General features: G+C 39.9%; 1 protein-coding gene and 1 long non-coding RNA gene across 2 annotated transcripts; one reads left to right on the plus strand and one right to left on the minus strand.

Annotated features, from left to right (window-relative positions):
- Positions 1–476: 476 nt before the first annotated feature.
- ern1 (endoplasmic reticulum to nucleus signaling 1) lies at positions 477–22438 on the minus strand. Its single transcript, XM_014988770.2, has 22 exons — positions 22201–22438; positions 15059–15179; positions 12982–13015; positions 12184–12256; positions 11909–11981; positions 10714–10836; positions 10245–10346; positions 9889–10150; positions 9295–9373; positions 8879–9038; positions 8008–8123; positions 7728–7910; positions 6934–7192; positions 6763–6853; positions 6486–6675; positions 5254–5353; positions 4970–5169; positions 4701–4848; positions 4448–4575; positions 3921–4044; positions 2428–2495; positions 477–2347 (listed from the first exon to the last, which is right to left on the minus strand). The coding sequence occupies exons 1-22, from the start codon at positions 22273–22275 to the stop codon at positions 1874–1876; spliced, it is 3183 nt and encodes a 1060-aa protein (XP_014844256.2). The 5' UTR covers positions 22276–22438; the 3' UTR covers positions 477–1873.
- Positions 22439–22549: 111 nt separating this feature from the next.
- On the plus strand, positions 22550–23209 carry LOC106918764 (uncharacterized). Its single transcript, XR_001418468.2, has 3 exons — positions 22550–22798; positions 23001–23031; positions 23101–23209. It is a non-coding gene; the product is annotated as an uncharacterized LOC106918764 (long non-coding RNA).
- Positions 23210–23812: the final 603 nt, after the last annotated feature.

The raw sequence follows: 23812 nt of genomic DNA on the forward strand, positions 1-23812 counted from the left end.
TTGACCACAACATTAATTATTCAATACTTTTGCAAGTACCAAAAACTAACAGTCTGGTGAGACTGACATTTTTGGCTATTTTACTCACTAGTGGTTCCATAAGAATACCAAAAAATACCAATATGACTAAAATATATGATTGAGTGCAAATATTTATGCTGTTTAGTGGTACATTTACAAACCTTATATTACTGATGTGCTTAATTTATTAAATTAAAAAATATTTAATTTATTAAAATAAAAGTATTCCCTCAGCATGATTCTACCAGCACTATGCATCAAAATGGGGATAGAATTTTATTCGACAACGTAGCATTATCTGTTTAGAGAAAAATGTTACAGACTTTAGCTTTAGCACATTCATCCTCGTTTGTTGTGTTCCATATCATGGCTAACATGACTTATGATTTAATCTGACTCAGTGGAAAAGCGCATGGTAATCATTTAGTTTTCAACCAAGCTGAAACCAAAAACACTTGATTGGTAAATTTTTTTATTTACCATTTTATCTAGGCAAGATGAAAAGCAAAAAAGGGCCATATTTTGGTACTTTGTGCAACCTTGTTGAGACACATTCACCACCATTATACAGGGAGGTACCGTTTATCCAATTTGGTACCAGTCAGAGGAAAAAAAAAAAAAAAAAAAAAAGGGCAACAACTCTACTTTAGTCAGTCTTACAAATCTGAATCCAAACAGACACAGCAAAACTTAGCGTGGTTTAGTAGATGTCAAACTTCATTTGTTTGTAGTTAAAAACAAAAATCTGCTCTTCCATATGTACATCCGTCTTTCTAGACCCCAATACATAAACATATTTCAGTTTGCCCCAGGCTCTGGTTGTTGAATACTCTATTTATCCCCAATAAATATGAACATTTCTGCCAAATAAATTCAAAACCCTTCTAAAAACCACCATAATTTAAATTCAAAACCTACATATAAAATAAAAGAATGATCAAAAGAACATAGGAGTAGACATAATTTATGCATTAAAAAAAGATTGTAAAGGTTAAAAAATAGATTTCTAAAATCTTGCAGCAATCCTGTAAGACACAAGATGAACCAACAAGAAAAATACGAGTAGAAAACAATGAAGAATTTAATATGTGCAAGTCATCAACGTCACTGACACTAACAAAAAAAGTCACACATTACCATTTTCTGGATTCACTTTTTAACTCATTCTCAACATCATGATGAGGATTAAATCATTTCCTGGATTCAGATACTTTGGAACAGTCTGAGTCAGCAACACAGATTAGATTCTAGCAGCATTTAGTGAAATCAAGCACATGAAGCATAGTCTGTTTAATGAGCAGGACCCATGCAGCACAGTGATGGGTTTATATAGAATAAACCGTTATTTTATATGTGTATATATATATATAAAAAGGCACATGGGTCATATTAAGCAATTTATGACCCAAACTTTAAATCTTTCTGTACAAATCTACGCATACAGCATCTTCAGCAAATACCCTTACTGAGAAACACACAACATTGCACAAGAAAACTACCCAATTGTTCAACAACATATGCAGACATTTCCCACAACAATGAGCAGAGAGCTTTTAGACACTTTTTTTTGCACTGTGTAATAAAATAAAATAAAATTAAAAAAGCAATATCTTTGTGCAGTCCAGCTACAAGAAAATATTCCAACACCTTGTAGGCAGTTAGACGTCTGAGCGGAGACGGACAAACCTGAATCCAGTCCAGCAGAAGGCACTTTTTGTTTTGTCTGCGGCGCTTGCGTGCGACTCCAGGCACTGCAGGCCTGGACCTCACCGCAGCACAGCAGCAAACCCCTGAATGTTCTCCACTGTTTAAGGCAAAGCTCCCTTAGTTCTGGGTCCACTTCAGCTTTGGCTCAGTCCGCACTGGTTTTGTCGTCCAGGATAGCGAGTACCTCCGGCCTGAGAGGAACCGTAGGCCACTGAGAGACATTTTCACTGGGAGGAGTCAGCCCCAGGACTTCTGGGTGAGCCGCGTGAACGGAAAAGTCTGAAGGTACCGGATGTTCTCTGGACGAGGGCAGCGACTGCCCACACTGTGTCAAAGGAGTCGATTCCTGTGTTTGCAACATAGGTAGTGTTGTATGATCTGGAAGGGGTTGGGTGCATGGCTCGGTGAGTCTTTGCAAACCCTGGCTCTGTGTTTTTTGCAGCTGTTCTGCAGTGGGGTAATAAGGCAGGAAAGGCCTCTCAGGCGCACACGTCCTCATGGCGAGATAAGTGTGCATCAGGAGGTGAGGAAAGCGGGATGTGAAGTACGAGACGAAGTCGTCGGGGATGGAGCCCAGGGTCTCCTGTACCTCGACGGGCAACTCTCGGTAATGATGTTTCTGTTGAGATGAGAGAAATCCTCAAAACTACAGCAGGGAGGAGTGTGATTGTTTTAAATTACGCAACAACTGTGCCTCACCTTGTTTCTCATTGCACGCAGAAGGTCTCTGACTGACCCGCCCTTATAGGAGCGAAACTTCCGCAGATCTACCACAGAGAAAAATCAAACCCATTGAGCTTTTTACAAAATAAATCTATTATGGGGTTAGAATTAGTAAAAAGGCCAGAAATCTCAGAGATTTATGCTTCATTATAAGAGTTTTTTTTTTCCAGTGAGTCATTAATAACTCCATCAAAAACTAAACATTTTTCCTCATAAAAAATGTGTACAACTGATTTCATAACATGACGTTACTATGGCTACAATGAGTTCAAAAGGACCATCGTCAAGCTGAGTCATTAAAAAGATGAATGTTGATCTATGGCGCCTTAAACGGGAAATACATTTGAAAAGGTCTTACTTTACATTACAAAACCCTGACAAAAAGTACATTTTGTATACTTTTGAGATCATTGGTGATCTGGTATTTTGTATTTTTATCTTTTTATTATCTTTTTATTATCTTTTATGTTCTTTGATAATCATTATTCTTTTTATTATCTTTTAACTTGTTCTTTGCTTTATAATTTGATATAAAACTTATTCTGCTCAGATTATTGTGCTCATACGGATCACGTGAACAGGGCGTGCTTGGCTCTGGTTGACTTGGGTTGGGCTCTGATTGGTCTGCTGGTTCACGCTCTCAGCCCATGATTGGCTCATGGTCGGAGAGCGGCTACCTCTGATTGGATGGCTCGCCTGCAAGGATGGAGATGGCCACTCCCCCTTTCCACGCAAGCATCCCTTTGTTTAAGAGATAAAATATGAAAAAGCCCGCGGTTTTGAGTCAGAGTCTGCTGTGGATCGCGTTCGAATGCCCAGCTACGTTGATGCTGCCGCTTGTCTCTAGGCCGAAGGCTCTCCGGCCAAGTTTCACGAGGTAAGCGCTGGTAACTTGAATGAATCGAGCATCACGTGTTTAGTCATAGAGTGTTTTGTACTGTATTCTGTGGGGAATAAATCGAGCATATTTGTTCTAGCAGTAACAGTGTTTGATGCATGTTATTTTGCTGTAATCTGTGGGGAAATAAATCGAGCACATTTAATTCTAGCAGAAACAGCGTTTGGTTTCGTTATTGCCGCCGATCTCCTTCGACCCCGATTTAAAATTTCATAAAACAATTGGTAAATGATAAACATACAACCCAGTCACTACTATTTTTTGCCGTTTTCATGACTTGAATATAAAATGGTGGTTCTGCAATGTTTAATTAATCAAACCACTTTTCTAAGGTTTTGATCTTCAGTGTGGCACTGCAGACAGAAAGCTGCCTACTTCACAGACTTCTTCTTTCCTGTGACAGGAAACATTCAGCCCCGTCTGCGAGAGCAAATCAAAGAACTACAACACCCAAAATGAAACCGCACCACATGTAAGAGATCAAGGTGCCAAACAACACCACACGAAATAAGGCGACTTGTTTAGAAGATGCTTAATTGTGGCTTGCACCGTTTAACCAGCTTCATCATACCTGTCTGCAGTGGCACCGTGATGTGCTCTCTCCAGTCGCCCTTGACAACGGCCCTCCCTCCTCGCTCCAGCTGCCTCACGATTGGTCCGTCCAGCGGCTCCTTTTCTATTCTGTCACTCACATCCTGCCCAAAGGGGAAAAAAAATAAAAAAGCATGATTTTAATCAGCAGCAAGAAAATAAGGCTGAATAAAAGCACGTAATGGATCACTGTGTTGTGCTCTAATTTGAAACTTTTTTTAAAAATACATAGTGATCCCATAAATACCTCTGGAGATAACAATGAATTTTGAGGAAAAATGTGACTTCTATAAAAACTTGGACTTGTTTTGCTAGCATTAATCATTAAAATACCAAAATATTACTAAGGCAGCTGGTATCGTACTTCGTTTGATCCTGTACATTAACCTGTAAAATAGTACAATCAGTCTATATATGATAAAGAATGTTGCTGCTTCTCTCCACAGAGTGTGCAGGATTGCAGAACCCTGGTTGTGAAGACGCCCAGTGGGTGAAAAGAGCCCAAACCTGGAAGAACTGCAACTCCTTCTCCAGAGTCCAGAAGAAAGGATGTTTGAGAACACTTTCAGCTGAAGGTCTTCTCTGGGGATCCATGCTCAACATCTGTTCTATGAGATCTCTGGCAACAATTTCACCTAGGAAGATAAAAAAACACAAATGTGTTGAGTTAATTATGAAAAGAACAAAAAAAACATTTTTTTGCCTTTGAGAATTAGCAACAATAACAAACTACTTTACTCCTCTTGGGTGCATTTCTCACCGTGTTTGTCACTTTGCAGACAGTCGAGGCTGTATCCTCCCAGTAAGATGTTTGCCTGCCTCTGTAGAGACTTCCCAAAGGGGTGACTTCCCTGAGAAACCACGTAGTAGAAGACACAACCGGCAGAGAAGATATCCACCGCGTAGGTCTACAGGGATCACATTAGAAGAGCGACGCCACATAGTTTGAGATGGCTTCACAGGAAAACACTAACGTACAATTCACCTCATGACAGCTGTGGCAGATGTGCAACTGCATCCCTGACTCACCGGGTTGTCCTTGAAGTCCTCACTGAGGACCTCTGGAGCAATCCAGCCCTCGGTCCCTGGGACCCCGGACCGTCGACTGAAACTGTGACGTCCCACCGCCAGCTTCTTACACAAGCCGAAGTCGGAGATCATGGCCCGGACTCGGCCGTGTGCGTTCGGCATGGATACCAGAATGTTGTGGGGCTTCAGGTCTCTGTGGACTGGAGGGACAGGGAAAATTATGTTTCAACGGCAACCAAGGACATGAAGACAGTGAAAGGATTTTAGGTTTTAGAGACACTTACCTATTTTGAGAGAGTGCAGATGGGCTAATCCGGACATGGTCTGCTGCAGGAGCATGACTGGCTCAAGTCCATGTCTGTTGAAATCCTTTTTCTCCACATACTAGCAAGAGGAAAGGTAATGACGTTGAAAATAGAATTAAAAAAAGCATTCTGTGGAGAAAACGTTATGATGGGAAGTTCTTTCTTCAGGGTAGTGAGATGGTCAGGCTTGGCCTGGATGAGGCTTTTAACTGCAGCCCATTAATGTTTAATAGGGCTGAGGTCAGGGTCTTTATAAAAGTTTAATATTAGCCAACTTTATCCATGGCAAAAGGAATTTTGATGAGATTTGGGGGTAATTGTCCTGCTGGAATGCAGCAGCATTTAGTTTCAACAAACTGACAAAAACCATCACCCTCATATGAACGGAAACTGGCTAACAGATTTAGAAGGAATCATCAAAGGTTAAGTTCATCATAAACTGGAAGCTGTAAGAACTTTCTACAGTGAAGTGATTCAACATTACTATAGCCTGACAGGAGGAAAGAACAATGTTGCAACACATTTTATGTCACATTTTTTAATGAGGGTACATTTCAAACCCACAAATTAAGACAAAATCAAAAGACATAAAAAAAAAAAACCAGAGGGAAAAAAAACTATTAAATAAGTGAGAAAGGGAGAGCTCTTTGTATTAGCTTGTTAGAAGTGTGTTAAAAATTAAGACGTATCAGCATCAACCTGTAATGGGATGGTTTTAGGTTCTATTAGCCATTTAATAACATTAATATGTTTGTTCAAATAGTGAGAGGGAGAGTGGACAAACTCATGACCAAGAACAAGTTGGGGGAAAAAAACAATCATTTGTTTTCTCAAATGCATTGGGGACAGATACAAGATTCATGACAGCAAGTTATGTTTCCAGTAGCTTCAGTCTGGTTGGGGTGTAAAATACTAGGGGTCACTGGTCTTACAAATGATAAGCAATAGCGGGGAGTAGCTTGAGGTGGTGTGGGATATTAAACAGGCTTGAGGAAAAGTTTATGTTAGCGCAATTCATATTTGAAAAGAGCATCAAGATTTCCTGAATTTCTCTGAGCATCCTTCGTAATTTGGAGACCAGTGGTGACGGTGAAGCTGTGCCACTGAGCACACTTTTGACAGCACCTTAGGGTTCAGTTGTTGTTCAAGATCAGAAGACTAACTTTATTTTAAAAAAAACAAACAAAAAAACATTATGATTGATCATCTACCTCCTGAAGCGTGGCAGCACACAGCTCTATGGCGATGTACTGGAACTGGCGGTCCCGCTCAGTGCAGAAGTAACGGATGACATTTGGATGCTCATCAGACTCTCTGAGCAGCTGAACCTCTCGGTCTGCAAAGCTGAAGCACTCTGGGAGGATTCTCTTCACCGCCACTGGACGGTTGTCAAACTGCCCCCTGTTGGAGAAACAGTGGAAATGTAATACTGACGTGAGGGAATAAATGAAATTTTACCCAAAAAGCTGCAAAGCCTGATTCCCTTACTTATAAACCATAGTTCCCTCGGCACCATGGCCCAGCACCTGTTTGGGGTGGAAGGTAATGTTGCCGACTCTGACCGTAGAGAAGTCTTCCTCTGACAAAAACACATTTCAAGCAGTGAAAACGAGGCCACAACAAACCAGCTGATGTACAAAAACGGAACTGGAGCCTTACCTCCATCTTCATGCTCATAAATTGAGCTGCCCACCTCAGACACAGATAAGTTGGAGTGGTTGGAGGCACGGGGCGTGACGTTGGGACTGCTGTGGTCTGAGCAGTCGGAGCGAGTGCGGGCCACGTCCAGGAAGTCGCCGTCGGGAGCCAAACCCACGTCTGCAGGGGAGAAAGGCTGCTGCCGCTGGAGCAGCTCCAGCCGCTCCTCCATCTGTCTCTGGAACTCCTGGTGCTGCAGCTGCTGCTGCTTGTGCACGCTCTGTAGCAAGAAACAACAGAAAACATAAAGGGTGCACCTTTTCCAGCCATTTGAGATCCTATACATACACCTATTATATAAAGCTAATAAAAAGTCAGCAGGTACAGCTTCCACAGGTTAATTCTGAGCTATTTCCACACTCAAGCACCTCATCCTCTTCTTATTTTCTAACTCGGTCCTAAATTAGTTTTGAAACTTTTATATAATTTGTTTAGTTTATATAATTTGTTTAGTCAAATTTAATAAAAGGAACTTCTTTGTCAGCACCCCGTATAACGATGTGTAAAAAGCCTTTAAAAAAATAAAATTATATATATATATATATATATATATATATATATAATTTTTTTTTTATGCAGAAAAATCTTGCTCTGAAAAATACACAAAAAAAAATCCAACCATCAATTTGCCAAAACAAAGGTCAATTCATGTAGCCAGAACTCTACAGGGTTTACAGTTATTAGCTACAGCTGTGATAGAAATCCTCTATGATGAGTACATTTGATGCTTTAGAAAAGGTGAGATTTTTTCTTACCTTGGGGTAGATGATAACAAAAGCCACCCAGCCAGCGAGAAGGAAAGTGGAGAAGATGATGGTGGCCATGTCTTTCAGCATGGAGTCCACAGGGGCCTCCGGGCGTGCCGTCCGGCTGCTGGTCCCTGGTTCCTGGATGGAGGTTGAAGGCTGCCTATCGTCCATGCCGCTGTCATTGACCTTCTGCAGAGAGGAATCAGAAGAGCAGGAAAGATGTTAAAAAGAATAAAAAGAGCATGGAGAGTCAGGATATTTCCATCACATGCGAGATGACCCGGACCTCCTCTCCTTTCTTATCCGTAGTAGGTGGGATGACGTTGCCTTGGTTACGAGGGAAGTTTTCAGGGAATGTTTCCAGGATCTTGGTGTGAGCCTCAGGGGGCGTTTCATGGTGACCTGAAAAGCGATACGGAAAAAAAGCTTCACAAACAAAGAAATTCAAGTCTAAAGTATCCAAAACACCAACAGAAACAGTTTCATTTCAAACCCAACAATGAATTTCTTTTTTTTTTTTTTTTTTAACAGTTTAAGGGAGTGGAGACTCCACCCCTCACCACACCGGATTATATAGGTGCTGTTAACATTAGAAGAATATTCTTATGAGAATGCGTTCATAAAATAGCCTTTAAGCACATGTTAAACTAAACTTTTTTTCTTCAGCTGGAGTTTATATAAAATAAGAGAAAACAGCTACTTTCCATATTTTAAATACATAGTTATGCTTTAAATTGTCCCATGTTAATAAAAGTAAGCACAATGGACACAGCCAGCAAAATACCATGAAGGCAGCTAAAAAATGAAAGACAGACTTTTTATTTGAGATTTTAAAAACAGATTAGACAAGCATTGGCACAGGACAAATTATTGCCGAAACATTCCACTTCTGTTCAGGCCAATATTAACAAAACAAAAACATTTCTGCAGTTCCATCAGTCACCCAGTAGATGGCAGGCCACATTAAACTGAAAGCACAAACATTTCTAAGTTCTGAGGAAGTGTGTCGTCTTTGGTTAAGAGTGCCGACATCAAAACTTGTTTAGGAAAGTGGATTTTTAAACCATTATAAAATGACATCAAATCTCTTTTTCTTCTCCCAGCTCCAAGATAAGCAACTAAAGATTCTAACAGCTGTGATTTGTTTTGTGCCGCACCTATGAGAAGCAGATAGTTCCTCATAAAGTTGATCCGGTTTCGCTCTCGGAGGCCAGCGTTGAATTTCACACTTGTGCTCGGAGTGATGACACACTCCTTATCCTCCTCTGTCTCCTGGCTATCTGGGCCTTCCAGCAGGGGGAAGGTGCTTCCACGAGGCTAAAGACAAACACACACTTCCTGTTATCAGACGCCTCATGAGCTTCTATAAAAAGGAAGTCTGTAGAAATAGCAGCTTCCTACTTCAAACAATCAAGTCTTCAACGTTTATCAACTAAGAAACTAAGTAAAAACCTTGACAGAAATCAAACTTAATGCAAATATAAAGACTGATTAAAAAAAAAAATTCTAAATCATTGCCATGCTGTTGACGTGATCAATGTTGCGCTTGATTTAATATGCAGATTGTGCTCACCACCACTGTGACTCCATCATGCACCAGAGACGGTGATGCATACAGGCTAGTGGAGTATTTGCCCACATATAAAGTGGCCCTGAAAAGAACAGAAATAAAAACCGTCAGTTAAACCTGTTATTTCACAACCAAAAACATTTCGACAAGTTTGACAATAAACTGCGCAGCGACATAGATAAAAATCTTGTCAAGCCAAATGACAAGGCTAAAACAATTCAGAGAAGACCAACAGGTCCTGGTTTTACTTTTCAGCTTTTCCCTCCAGGCTTCTGGAGCTTTATTTCCACAGAAAAAAAAAAAAAAAAAAAAAAAAGATTTACTTTATTTTGAAAAGAGGCTTCTGGAAGCTCCAATTCCATCCAAAGATTGGATTTTTTTCAACCAGACATTTTCCTTCCACTTAACCTTCCATTAATTGAATTAATACAAGACTGACTGCCCAGCTTTTTAGCTAAATTACATAGCTTTATTTATTTATCTCTGAGCATATATGTAAAATGGAACTAAATACATAAAAAATACAGAAGATAAAATGTAAAAAAAAAAAAAAAAAAAAAAAAAATCTAAGGCAAATTAAGCAAAAGAATTACTTACATGAATTTATTTTTGGGTTTCTTCTCCTTTGGAAACGGATATTTCCATTGGGTTATCCGTCCGACCTCTCCGGACATGAAAGTGAGGTAGCGCAGTGTTTCCACGGCGACGTTGGTGTGGGGAACTTTGCGAAGACCCTCCCGCTGCCAGATGTACATCGCCACCACAGGAGAATTGTAGTTCTGCACCCACTGAACGTCTCCCGTCTCGCTGTCCACGGTCACCACGAGGCCGTCGCCATTTGAGACAAAATGAGCCATTTCTGTGGAGGGAATAACGAGATGCTATTAGCATGCCCAGTGTACTGGAGAGTTAGGGTTAGGCCAACAACGAGCATGCTCGAGCAGGAATCTTACTGTATTTCATATCATCATCGGGGAGGGTGGAGGCATAGTCAGAATAGGTGGCATTCCAGCGCAGCTCTCTGTTCTTTGTGTCGTACATGGTGATGGTGTACTCTAACATAGACAGAAACATGCATGGCTACGTAAGCAGCACACACTGCAGGGCTTCAGTGTCAGTTTTATTGTAAGACTGCAAAGCTGAATGGTGTGAAATTTCCTTAACAATGGCCAACAAAAAGCTTTCAACTTCCAAACACTCCTAGCCCCTTAAAATTTAAGGAGCTAATTATTGGAGAGGTAGCTGTTTTGTTTGAAAGTTAAATAAATTGGCTGCACTAATGAGAAATGACTATATAAACAGTCTCGGAAAAAAAAAAATTATAAATGAAGGCTTCTGGTAAACTAGATTAAATCTTGAATGTCATAGATTCTGGTTAGAATAAAAAAAAAACAAAAGCAGCTGAGCTAGTTTTGTTTTTACCCGTTCGTCCCAGATATAGAAGGGATGAAGACGGACAGAGCATTTCAGCGAAGGACGACGTCAGCGTCTGCTGTTTTTCACCTGTTAGCAAATCCACCACATACCACAAGTCCTGCTTTTTACCTGCAGGAGAGCACATAGACAAACACACACAGGAAACTGATTAGTTAGGCGATTTCAGCTTTGAAACTGCACCTGGCGATAGCAGTCTTGCAAAACATTTTGTGGCGTTACAAACTTCAATGTACTTTGTTGGGATTTTATGCGGTCGCTCAATTTAATCTCGGTATAAATGCAGGTATTATTTGAAGGCTTGTTAGAGAACAAAGAGCATCCTGGAGACCAAAGATCACAGCAGGGAGGTCAGGGAGAAGTTTAAAGCTGGTTTAGAAAACTAAAACAGAAGCTGGTGAAAGCTGATAAGATGGGTGTCAATATAAAAAAAAAAGGAAACACTGGAAACAAAACCTGTTGCTGGCTGCAAAATACTTAAGGTGGTGAAGCCTTCCATCCAATGTGACTGAGTTTAATAAATTTTGCAAAGAAAAATAGGTAAAAATGTCCCAACAGGCAGAGACGTGCCCAAAACAGCATGCCTTTTAAAACACTGCTGATCCTCAACAAAACGCATTGAGGTTTGTGGTTCTAATGCATTAAAATGTGAAATTGCTCCACTTGCGAAAAACCCCCATTTATAACGCTGTCCTGCCCACAGAACCGTTAATCTGATTAAATGAGGCACTTTTTTACCAGTTATTCAAAATAACCTGCGACTGTTAAACCTGAGTTTTATCACTCCATAGTGGCATAGATAGTCCCTCAAAGTTTTGCATTTACACTTCATAGAGTATTTTCACAAAATGTGAAGCCACATACATGAAAAGTAGTTATATATTAAAGTATTCAACCAGCAACAGTTTGCATCTATATAATTAAATGCCTGACTGATGATGATGATAGTAAGGAGGCAAATGCGACTAGCTTTTGTTCAAACGATGGTAGATCAAAGTTCCTGCGTTAACACTTAAAAATTCAAAAGAGCCGAGGCTGCAGATTTAGTGGAACCAGAAGACGACGCGTTATATTCTGCTGAAACCAGATAACACCCAGTCCTTTATGAAAGGTGAGGAACGCAGGTGGAATCTACAAATGTGTATGCGTACGCCGTGACCAGAAATTTATGAATGGGTCTTACCCATGTAGAGGATTCCATCAGAGCTGCGACACGGTGAGGCTTGCACCAGCTCGGGGATGGTGAAAGGCAATTTCTGTTACAACAAAAAGCCTCAGATAAACCTTGTGGTTTTCAGGGTCAACAACAAAATATAGCACCACGTAGTATTGAACCGCCACAGCTGCAAACTCATAATGAGAAAGCATGACTATTTTTCTACCGAACAAGGAACTGAGCGGTGGTTCATACCAAAGACAGAAGATTAAAATGCTTCGATAAAACGCATTTCCTTTTACCGTGAGGCCTTCGTTGTTCTTTCCACCCAGAGAGTACAGGCTGCCGTCGTTGGGGTCCGGCAGAAACGCTGGTCTGGTGAGAAAAACAAAGGCAACAAAGTTAATTGTAAAGCAGCAGGTCGAGCTCAGCATGTCACAATACTCATTAGAATATACTGTCTTTTGCTACATAGAGATAAGATACAGTAGAACACAGTGTCTTGAAAAAAGTATTCTTAAAAAATTTAAACTTTTATCACATTTTGCCACTTTACAGCTATAAATGTGACAGGACAACAAGAACTGGAACAACCAGAGATTTTGTGTTATTTTATAACACCAATAACCATCTAAAAAAGTTGAAGGACTTAACCTCAGTCAGCTCAGACTAACAGCATCTGCAAACATCAATTTTCAAGTCTCGCAGCTTTGACTGCATGCTCAGAGTGGTTGTCCTGAAAAGCAACCTGCACCACAGTCTGAAGTCTTTTTCAGCCGTAGTGGTTTGTTTTTCTACATGTTTCACTGTGGGGATGGAAGCTTAAACCAAACCGCTGAGGCCTTCACAGAACACCCAGATTTATTCTGAAGTTAAATTACCTCCATGTTAATTAGATGGCTTTTAGAAACAATTGGCTGCACTGGAATTTATTCATTCACAATCTAAATGCTGGCTATATTAAAAAAAACAAAAAAAACATATTTTGTATCTTATGTGACAAACTTTGGGAAAGGCCAGTATGTTTAAGGGGTGTGAACACTTTTGCAAAACATTCATGTATCCAACAAAAGAAAAAAAAAGATAACTTGGATACGTACTCTGCTACATGTGTCGGGACCTGAAGAACTGGATCTGTGAGGACACAAAGACAATAGTCAGGACTGACAGGAATATCATCCAGCAGACGAAAACATGGCCAGCGGCCGCTGAGTAAGTGAGAGACATGAATGCTGGAGACGTCAGACTGCAGAGGACACAAAGTCCAAATGGACATGCAAGCCCCAGTGGCAAACATGAAGGGCAAACAGATAAGCTTTCTGTGAGTAAATCAGGCATGACACACCAGCAGAGAGAACAAGAATAACAATCATTCAATGTGATCGCAACATCAAAAAGCCCAATCCGACTGTCCTACCCCAGTATAAATGGAATAAAATCTTGCTAAAAGTTGTCTTCAACAAAAAGAAGAGGGAGAAGCCTACATAAGATTTCCTCCATCTTTCAATGGGGTTACCAAACCAGTCGAACCCCAAACCTGAAGCGTCTGTTGCAAAAAAGACAAACAAGTCCCACCAGTGTGAACAAGCTGGGTGTGGAGCAGGTGGAGCTGGAAGGTGTCCACAATGGCACGGGGTTAGGTGTGAGATAATCCAACGATGGTAAATAACCGTTTTATTCAGTAAACATTAGTCTTCAGCAAATGTTTATTGGGGGTTAAGTCTGACTGGCTGAAATATAAATACATGTCTGCAAAGAGAGAAGCGAGCAGCATTATGACAGGTTTGATATTAAACTGCACTGTTCAGTATTGACAAAGGTGGAAGATTTCTGCTTCCCTCTCGTCGTTTCCTGACTGAAATGCGGCAGGTGTGTGCAAAGCCTGGTGAAATTTATATTCAGTAGCTGTTCCAGGAAAACAGATGATGCGGAGGAGGCAGCCTCTGCCTCATCATGGCAGATTTGGATATTGAGTAGAGCCAGGAGGGATTAACAAGCATGAACTAAATTTGTTTTTACCTAAAAAAAAAAAAAAAAGTAAACCAAAACAAAAGTCAAGCCTAAAGTAAGTCCACAAAAACAGAAGAATACACACTTAAAATTGTGAGTTTATAACAAGAATATAAGAAAAATACCCCTAAACTCTTTCTTCTGCTAGTTTTCCCAAGCCTCATTATCTAATGCGATTCCAGAGCATACAGAGCCTTGCGATGGTAACCATGGTGTGGGCCATGAGTGCAGGTGACACTACCGTAAAGTTCCTGATCCTGGCCCACTCAGACCTTGATTAGAGGCAGCATTTCCCCCTTTCTCCGTTAATAATTACCCACATCTCATGGCCAAGAGAACCTGAATGAACAGCTTCTTCTAGTCCTTCTAGACTTGACCACACAATAAAAATAGGATTACTAAATCTAGGCACAAAGGCAGTATAGGCAGTAAAAAAAAAAATTAAGAGACCACTTAAAATGATCAGCTTCTCCGATTTTACTTTTAGATACGTGTCTGAGTAAAATGAACATTGATATTTTATTCTATGAGTGACAGACAGCCTGTCTCCAAACTTCAAAGCAAAAATGTTATACTTATTTGCAGAAAATGAGAGATGGTCACAATAACAAAAAAAAGCTGCAGTGCTTTCAGACCTCAAATAATGCAAAGAAAACAAGTTCATATTCATTTAGAGACAACAATGTTAATATTTTTACTCAGGAAGAGTTCAGAAATCAACATTTGGTAGAATAACCGTGAGGTCTCTTAATTTTATTTTTTTTCAAGGTTGTAAATATGTTTTTAAAGAAATACAACCGATTTGACACATAGCGACAAGCTCTGTTTTTAGATTCCAGGTGTATGAAGCATTAGAAAATCCTAATTACCCTGGCTAGACCAGATGATCCAGGGAGTGATGTTATTCGATTGCATAAAAATGTTCAGGTATGGACATGCTGTAAGGACAATTCACACTAGCAAAATACAATAAAATGTTGCCTACAATTTGATCAATTTGTTGCTTTACTCCAATGAAAGCTGCATCCCAACAAAGCAAAACAAGGATTCCACTGTTTTCAACCAGGCATCTGGACAACAATCGTACTTTGTGTTTGAAATGCGGTATGAATAACGAGGAGAAGAGCATACAAACACTTTAACTTGACACCAGCCGTCTCCTCTTACCTTCTTTCAGAGTCCACTTGATAGAGCCAGACTTTTTGCTAACGGCATGCAGGTTTCCATCCAGGGTGGACACAAAGAGCAGGCTTTCAGGAAGGGCAACCGTGCTGGCGCTGCAAAATCCCTACAAAAACAGAAAACAGCTCAAATAAATGATCATCATGCAACACTGACAGGATGTCTGGTTCTGAACCAGTAGATGTGTTTATGCATGCATCCTGCCGTTTAAACCCCCAGGTTAGGTTAGAACATGTGCGCCTGCATTCGGGGCAGTGGATAAGTCTGTAATCGCTCGACTATTACTCAGCCTCACACATAGCAAACAGTATAAAAATGTTGAAATAATCATGTAATGATATGAAGACATCTGGATCAGGATGACAGACTTGTGTTAGATGGTCTACTGAGCTGTTGTATGGCTTAAAGCACAAACTAGAGCAAAGGGTGGCAAATTTAACATGATGAACTAATTTGACCTCTATTCACATGTTGTGTACTTTAATCTTGGACTTGAGATTCTGAATAATCTACTCACAAAAATAAGCATTTATTGTATACAATATTAAACCTTATTATCATTCTCCTTTTTGCAGAGTAATTTTAGTTGTATAACAAGCTGATATTAGTTGGTCAATCAGTCAGACTGCCAGCATGGGTGGAGACTGTTTAACGGACAGGCCCCTATTAGCTTTCCAACTGTAGTTAAAAACAATGTCACTTTAGTAAGAGTTAGCTGCGGGGCTCCTTTAGTTTCCATGTTTGTGCGTTTATCACTACTGCAAAAATAAGCAGCAGGATGTGGCAATGTGCAGAAGGGGCAGTGCTCCATATAGCCTCCGAAAACTTTATTCACTCTCGAACTTTCTCTAGTTCCTTTTAAAAGTACTTTAATAGGGGGCCTATTCTCGAACAAACGTCTGTGGGCTCAGTTCTGCCTATTTTCAGCTCCTTTTCACAATTAGCCGTTTTAAGGCTCTGTCACTTTAAATCAAAATGAGCTGCTGCTGGCCACCCCTCCCAAGTCTATGTTTACACCTGTACTCTTCCTGTGTTCCAGTTATACTCGGAACTGGAATATTCTGACTTCCCAGTTAGAAGAATCAACTGGAACGCCCTCTGAAGTTGGATTTCCAGCTGACAAAAAGGAGCAGCTCTCAAAGCCTATTTCCCAGCCGACTTGTAAGGTCGACTTCGTGTTTCAAGTTGTGCTTCTCGCATCTACAGTGGCAAGATGTGGAGGAAACATGTTTATTTCACAAGACACGCATGCAAGAGTGTGTCTAAAATTAATGATACATGTGCAACCTGCAACTCCAAAATGAACTCTTTAAAAGTGTTTTTTGCTTATGGAAAGAAAAGCTTACAATGATACAAAGGTACACCAAACAATGTTAATGGGTGTTGCCATGTTGAAATTCCAGCCTGTCAACTAGAACGCCGTTACCTCGGGTCTGACATCAAACCCAGCTCCAAGTTACAACTTCCAAGGTAACTAGAAGGCAGCACTAGTACATGTGAAAATGGCTGCAAACAGATACACAATGATACAATGGTACATCTTTGACCCTGAATCAGACCCAGAAGCAAACAGAAGTGGAGCTTCCTGCACAACCATCAAGGATGCAGTAACAGTAAGTTATCAACAAAACACTTGTCTTTTCCAGCGGCCATTGCACAGTGCATACAGCAGTAAAACCAGCTGACCAGACTTGCTGGGGTTCCACCTGGGCTGGGCTCAGCTTGGGTTGCTAGGTAACAAAGCAGCGCTCGCCGATTGTGACTTGATAATCAGGAAATTTTACAGACACCAAAAAACAAACTTATTGCCAGCAAATGATTAGGTGTGTTTTTTTTTGGGGGGTGGGTGGGGGGGTTATAGCACTTTGACTGTTTCTAGAAGCCATAGAGACCCATATAGGAACTGGTACAAAAAGGAATTTTTTCTATATAATATAAGAACAAAAATGTTTGCGTTTTGATTTTGACTTCTCTGTCACAGGAAATCTAAGCAGTGGAAGCTGTGCTCATTTGCCCGTTAAACCACAGCAATATCGATAAAAGGCATTACCTATAAAGAGCTCCCTGGAGAACTGAAAATAGCTTCCTCAGAGAAAGTACCTAGACTAAGGAAAGTATGCTTTTACATCCATTTATTGGTCCCAGAACATGTAGTTCCCCCAAAACTGGCTAGTTCCACAACTTCTAAAGCAGCTAGATTTTCAGAACGGCGAGAATCATGTAATGCACCACTGCATCCCCTCATGATCACCTGATCAATCTGTGCAAAAGGAGCTAGAAGACATGCAGTGTTTGGTTTGACAGAGTGAAGGTTTCTAACACATTGTGTCTCTAGCTTTACTGTTCAAACATGCTATGATGGTATAGATGGCTGGTAAAGCCTTACAGGGTTAAAAGTTGCATTCCTTCCTTCCAGTAGATCTTGTAAAGTTGGTTTTGCCTTTTCAAATATATCTAAGGACTTTGTCAAAGGAGCTCTTCAAGTTTAGCACACACAGCTGAATAGTGGGCCGGCAGCCCAGATGGGCACTCCTCTCTCCAAACCCTTCAACGCCTACTCACATACAAGGGACACTGGAGCGCACATGGCACCAGGGACAGGGTCTGCCTCAGATGGAGCACTATCTGGACCAAATAGACCACCACTGAGAGTCACAGAAAGGGGTCTAATCTAAGCATGTTAGATTGTTGAATGATAACTTGGATTAAAAACATCAGTCTATTCAGTAGCAGTCCTTATCACAACTGTGATTGTTCACTTATTCGAAGAGAAGCACAATTACAAACAGGCAGATGGTATCTGCCTAATTAGTCAGGTTATCTGCTCAGGTAGCCCTGCAGTCAGCTACAGGCATGTTGCTATGCCATCATTAGTTTTTAAAACTAATATAATAAAAATGACGTGGTTCTCTTTTAGTTTTCAAACAATGACTGCCTGTGATTCTGGAAACATTTTCAAGCAGCTGAATTCGTCTTTCTTAGGGTGTTTCTACTCCACACACCTGTTGGTCCTGCAGAGTTGGCTCTATTGAGAACCAAAATTACAACATCGGTAACATTTTCAGATAGTTCAGTTCACTTTCACAATGCACTGCATCAAACTAACCAAAATCTGTTCCCCCATCGTCACCTGTTGTGGCGCTGCACCAAGAACCGATGAAGGAAACCACACAAAATCCTGTGAAGAAGAAACTGAGCACAGGTGTGCATTCACACAATCGAAAACAACCAGAGTTTAATTAAAGTGGACTAAACTGGGCTGGCGTGAATGCATTCTTACAAGCAAGGTTGAAATGCAGGAGTCTTCTTTCAGCCAGCTGACTAGCAGTGTGCAGCTTTCTCCTGCATCTTATTAAGACATAGGAACAATATGCTGAGAAATGTTGTGGTTTCGGAAGTGCATCTTTTTAAAGTCAGGAGTTTAAGAAACACAATCTGCTTACCAAACCACTAATATTCAATAAAGTCAATCAGATCAGCCTTTTGATATTTTAAGATGTATTTTTAGAATTCTGGAAAATATAAAAAAAATTGAAAAAATAAAAAATGTTTTTTAAAATAACAGAACCAGCAAGATTTCCTTTAATGCACGTGCGATCAAGAACACGTGGAACCACTACTGCAGTTTGTCTCCACCTTCGGTGACATGGCCTACCATTCCTCTGTAAACAGCGTCAGTGACTGACCAGTGGCAGACACCCTATAAAGGCCATTTCACAATAGCCTGTGTACTCTGGTTATTCATCACACTGTTCGGAAACTTCTAGCACCAAAAAGAACAGAAACTAAGACAAAAAAAAAAAACAAATGAAGGTTTCAGAACATCTGCAGAGAGAAAAGACATCGTTCGACACTGGCCCCAAGTTCTCTCCCTGTGGTCTCATCCATCCTTTATGAGCATGCGTGTCAATAATATGCACCTGCAACTGTTCCCACTGGGCCTCAACCTCACAAGGCACCGTACAAGCGTGCTGGGAAGAGTCATAACTAATCTGTTCTCGCCCCCCTCATAACCCCCAGCAGCTCTCTTGGTTTCACAAACAAATGAGTTCCCAAACATCTGCTGGCCCTCTAGGTTTGCATGGACACCAACATTCAGCAGCTGATGCATATGTTGAAGTGTTGCGCTTCAGGGACATCTGCTTCATAGTTTCTCTGCTCAGAATGGATGTGATTTACAAAGGCTGGATTAAAGCAACGGTTAGAATAATGCACGCCCTTCCATTTCCTCATTCTGTGTGTTACACAGAAATAGCATTGCAAAATAAGGGTTGCATAATACTGCAGAACTGGGTACCAAAAAAACTCTTCACTCTTGTTCCTGAATCTAAATTTTCAACCTTTTTTTTTTTAAACTGAGGTCAGCTTCAAAAGGGACTTCAATGCTTGTGTTATCACCGGCAGCGGTCAGCGGAGGGTCACCGCGCCTCGCAGCCTGCTGCTTGGCAAACCAAGCCAAACACAGAGCAGCTCAGAACTGTTGGCTTTCCCTTCAAGTTTCAACAAACATTTTAGAAGAGCATGAAAAAAAAAAAAAAAAAAAAAAGCCTTGTGGTCGAAGTATGAAACGGCAACAACAAAAACCATCAGGGTAAAAAGTGAATTTCTTGTCGAAGCAAACACCTTGTCTGCTGCCATCAGCAATTTCTGCAGCTTGCCTGAGTGCAGAACAAACCAACACAGGAACCAAGAAAAAAAAAAAAAAAAGATAGTAATTTCACACATCTGTGTATGTGTCATGGGAAGTGCGTACTGGCAACAGCTTCAACTAATCAACAAATATATCAAATCATACATCCTTTTTCTGTAAAGAACACCATAACTAATGCTTAAGAGCAGTATCAGATATTTATTCCTAAACATCTTAACAGCAACAATTAAAAGGAATTAAGATGCTATAATATTTCTAAAATGACAAGTCACATCTTTACAGAGAACCTTTGGGGTTTTGCTACAAAGAAAGCAATACCACGTGCTGGCAGACTGAGATAAAGCACAGCCACTTCCATTATATCTACTTTTTCTTTAGATTTAGCAATTCAAAATCTGTTTGCACTGAACAGAAAGTGTGTAAAATTGACCTCTGTGCAGTTTCGAGCAATTATAAACTTATTACGTTTATGATGACTGTCAACCATTAAATTAAGTTTATGTAAGTATAAAGCACAAAGGAGGACCTTAAAGTTATTAATAACAATCAGTCGCTGATGTGTCATGCTTTTAAAGGAGGAAATGTGTCAACTGTGGCAGAAAATACTGTCAAAAAGAGCTTTTCTTCTCTAGGAATCCCATGAAGTTTCTCTCAGAATATATAGTTGGACTATCATTTGTCACCCACACTACACCTGCATACGCTAATAGGCTAAGAAAAGAACCCGAGACATGACAAGGGATTATAAAGCCACTTTAATCTGCTTCTTAGCTGAGCTGTTTGTTTTACTCATGTAGCAGTGAAGGGTCTCTGCCTCGGGGCTTTTAAGGTTTTGGCTCGTTTTGAACATGTTAATTACTTTTTGATGAAGATTAAAGCCAAGACAGCAGATTATCGATGCTTTATACCAACAATCAAAAACCAAGGAGTTAATGTACTTCACAGAGCGTATACCCAATACGATATTACTTCGATTTGCATGAACTTATAGATGTTTTTTTTTTTGTAAATGGGTACAGGCCCATTGTCTGTTGTTATGGATTAAGTCCTCGTAAACAGAAGGTATACATACTATCAAGGTTTCAAAGTATGAATGACCAGGCCTTTACAGGGTTGTAAATGATTTAAATCTAACCTCAAGTGTACACAACTACATACCACAGATTCCACTTAGTCATTATTTATTGAACACTCAAAATAGGGCACATGTTATGTACATTTCCAAAAACTTAAATGCCTGGAAAAAAACAATGGATTAGGGTTAGTGCAATGCCCTAATATAATTGAAAATTCTTTAATTAGGGGGAGAAGGGGATTTTAAAACTGCATGATTATACTTTTAAGAGCTGCACTGTTTGGGTTTTTTATGGCTGGCATCAATTTTTAATTGACTTTAATTAGGGACTTCGGATCCTTTAACTATACCTTAATATAGACAGCAAAATTTACTTGAAAATTTTAACTTTCTGGTGTAATAGCACCATATTAAAGTTTCCCCATGAAGTCACCATGTGCTTCTTTTGCAACGAGCATCCCTCACAAACACCAAAACATCCTACAGGAGTACAACTGTGACTTGTGCATCAAGTTGTTGAATCAATTTTTGAGATAAGCAAGCCTTTGAAACATCATACTGACATCAGTACATAATTATTGTTGTAATAGGACTCAAAATTACCTAAAATTTTCTTAGTCCTAATCAGCAAATGGGCTTTACTGGATTTAAAAGTAGGGGGTAAACTTTTGATATCCACTGTTTGTGTCAGTTGAGGGTCATTGTGTCCAGTAATATTGAAACTACAGTCAAAAATCTTTAAACAAAACCTTGCATCTGTTATCAATAAGGAACCTATCAAAAGTTCTAACCATGACTGTGTATTTTTACTATATCACATGGTGTTGGGCTGTCAAGTTTCAAGATTTTACTATCTAAGCTGAACTGAGTTTCTTGTTGATCACTAAAAAGAAACACTATGATATATTAAAGGGTAGGTTGGGTGATGATGGATGGAAAAATTGAGATCGTGACGAGATCACAACTGCATATGTTTCTAATATCACGCAGACTTAACTAAATGAAGCACAATGCAGTATTAGTGAGTGGTAAAAAAAAATTTAATGTGATGTGTTACAGATGTGAAATTGTACAGATATAAGGACAAATGGTTTCCCGTAATTTCCTGAAACTCGACAGATGTTTCAGGACTATGCAGGTTTTAATGCGTCAGATGAGTTGATTTTAGACCCCATAACTTGTCAAATGAATAGTTTAGCAAGCTAGCTAACGTTCGTATTTAGCTAACCGCTGTCAACACGCAGCATATGGACTGAATTTTAGCTTCATTGAAGTACAAACATTTTTATTAAAACGTCCCAAAGTACAAAATAATAATCCCACTATAATTTATACTTGTTGTTTAGGCGACAATAACAACCTCGTCCCGTCTAAGTTAGTTTATCCAGCTAGCTTTCTTACCTTTTGGGGACCAGCGTAGAAAAACAAGGCTAAAATGCAGCACAGTAGAGCCCGTTTTCGCACTGGCCAGTCCATGTTAGCATCGGGTCTCAAACCGGGACAGACTGACTGGGTGGTCCGGGGCGGCTGGTCGCTACATAGAAAATTATTTTCTGACTTCCACAGACAGATGGGTCGAAATGTTTGCTACAGCGTTGGTAGAGATGCTTCTTCCTGAAATTACCACTGCGGAGGTTGGACTTTTGGATTCATATCCACAGGAGTGGAGGAGGGGGAACGCTATAGGCCTCTCAGCCAATGAAAACTCGCCTCCACACACCGGATGTGCTATAAAAAAGCAGCATTTACATCCGGAGCCATTTTATTCCGCAAGAGCACGCGCTGTGATTGTCTTGGACTCTTTTAGCTGAACCCTAAAATTTTGTAATAACTGAACTTAAATATGTCTCTTCAGCTACTTGCATTCATTTTGGGTATTAAAACTGATGTAACGTGAATTCAAGCTTGAACAAATTACATGTAGGCACTTTGTGCATGTAGCACTTTGAGCACGAGCAGCTCACGTGGCAGCAGCGTGGGCAGGCCGTGAAACACGAAGGTAAGATTTATCTGCACGCTTTTTAGGTGTTTTCACAAAACGGGGAAAATTACAGTTCATATCACGAGTGATGATACTTTGCGTGTTAGACTTCTGATATAATAATGAAGTCAATCTTTAACATCTGACATGGTTCTACTAAGAAAAGGTTGTATTCCATCCCGATAACTAAAAACACTGAAGAATATGTGTATTATTTCAGGAGCTGAACCGCAGATTACCAGAATAACATGGTAAGTTTATAACGCATGAATCATAATTGCCAGAGGTGACTTCAGTGTTGACTTTTATTTTTCTTACAGGTTGGGGCTCATCAAATGGAAGGTGACTAACTATGAACTGAAGCAAGTTTCCAGTGTTGTACATAACTTAACTATGCATGTTCATAATAAAGAAAAACATTCCCATTTACCTTTGTCTGAATTTAATTTCTTTAAACCAATTTTTGCACTTTTTGAACTGGAATGGCCCCTTCCTTAGCCACTTCCAGTAGTGAAAATAAGTGCTACATTAAATCTTGTCATAACTGGGGTTTCTTGGCATTTTCTACCAAGATGCTCTTTTAAAGCAAGACACAAATGTAAACGTTGCATAATCTTTACAAATGGAGAAAATTCTGTTTGATTCAATAGTCGTAAATCTTGTTTTGTGGTACAACATTTGGACTAAGGTCCCAGAGTAAGAAACTTACTACATAAAAAAAAAAGGTGATATGTGAATAAAATAAAGTGACTTATTAAATGGCATTTACAATTAAGAAACTTTAATTGCCACTGCAATCAACACCAGTAAATGAAGCTCACTGGCAGAAATAAATCATTTCTTACCCAGACAGTGAGTTTTAGATCTGTAATTTTTCTCCTATAGCAATTAAGCTTAAATAAAAACTTGCTGATAAAATTAGGTCCAATCTTTATCAGTTTTTAGAATTGGAGATGGTCCATGTCTAAATTTGATTGGCAGCCATAAACATGCCAAAGTTATGGTATTGTGAGACAGTACAGTTCCAGTTAA

Source organism: Poecilia mexicana, unplaced genomic scaffold (assembly GCF_051168715.1).
Source record: "Poecilia mexicana isolate PSO_F unplaced genomic scaffold, ASM5116871v1 scaffold_8, whole genome shotgun sequence".
NCBI classification, from domain to species: Eukaryota; Metazoa; Chordata; class Actinopteri; order Cyprinodontiformes; family Poeciliidae; genus Poecilia; species Poecilia mexicana.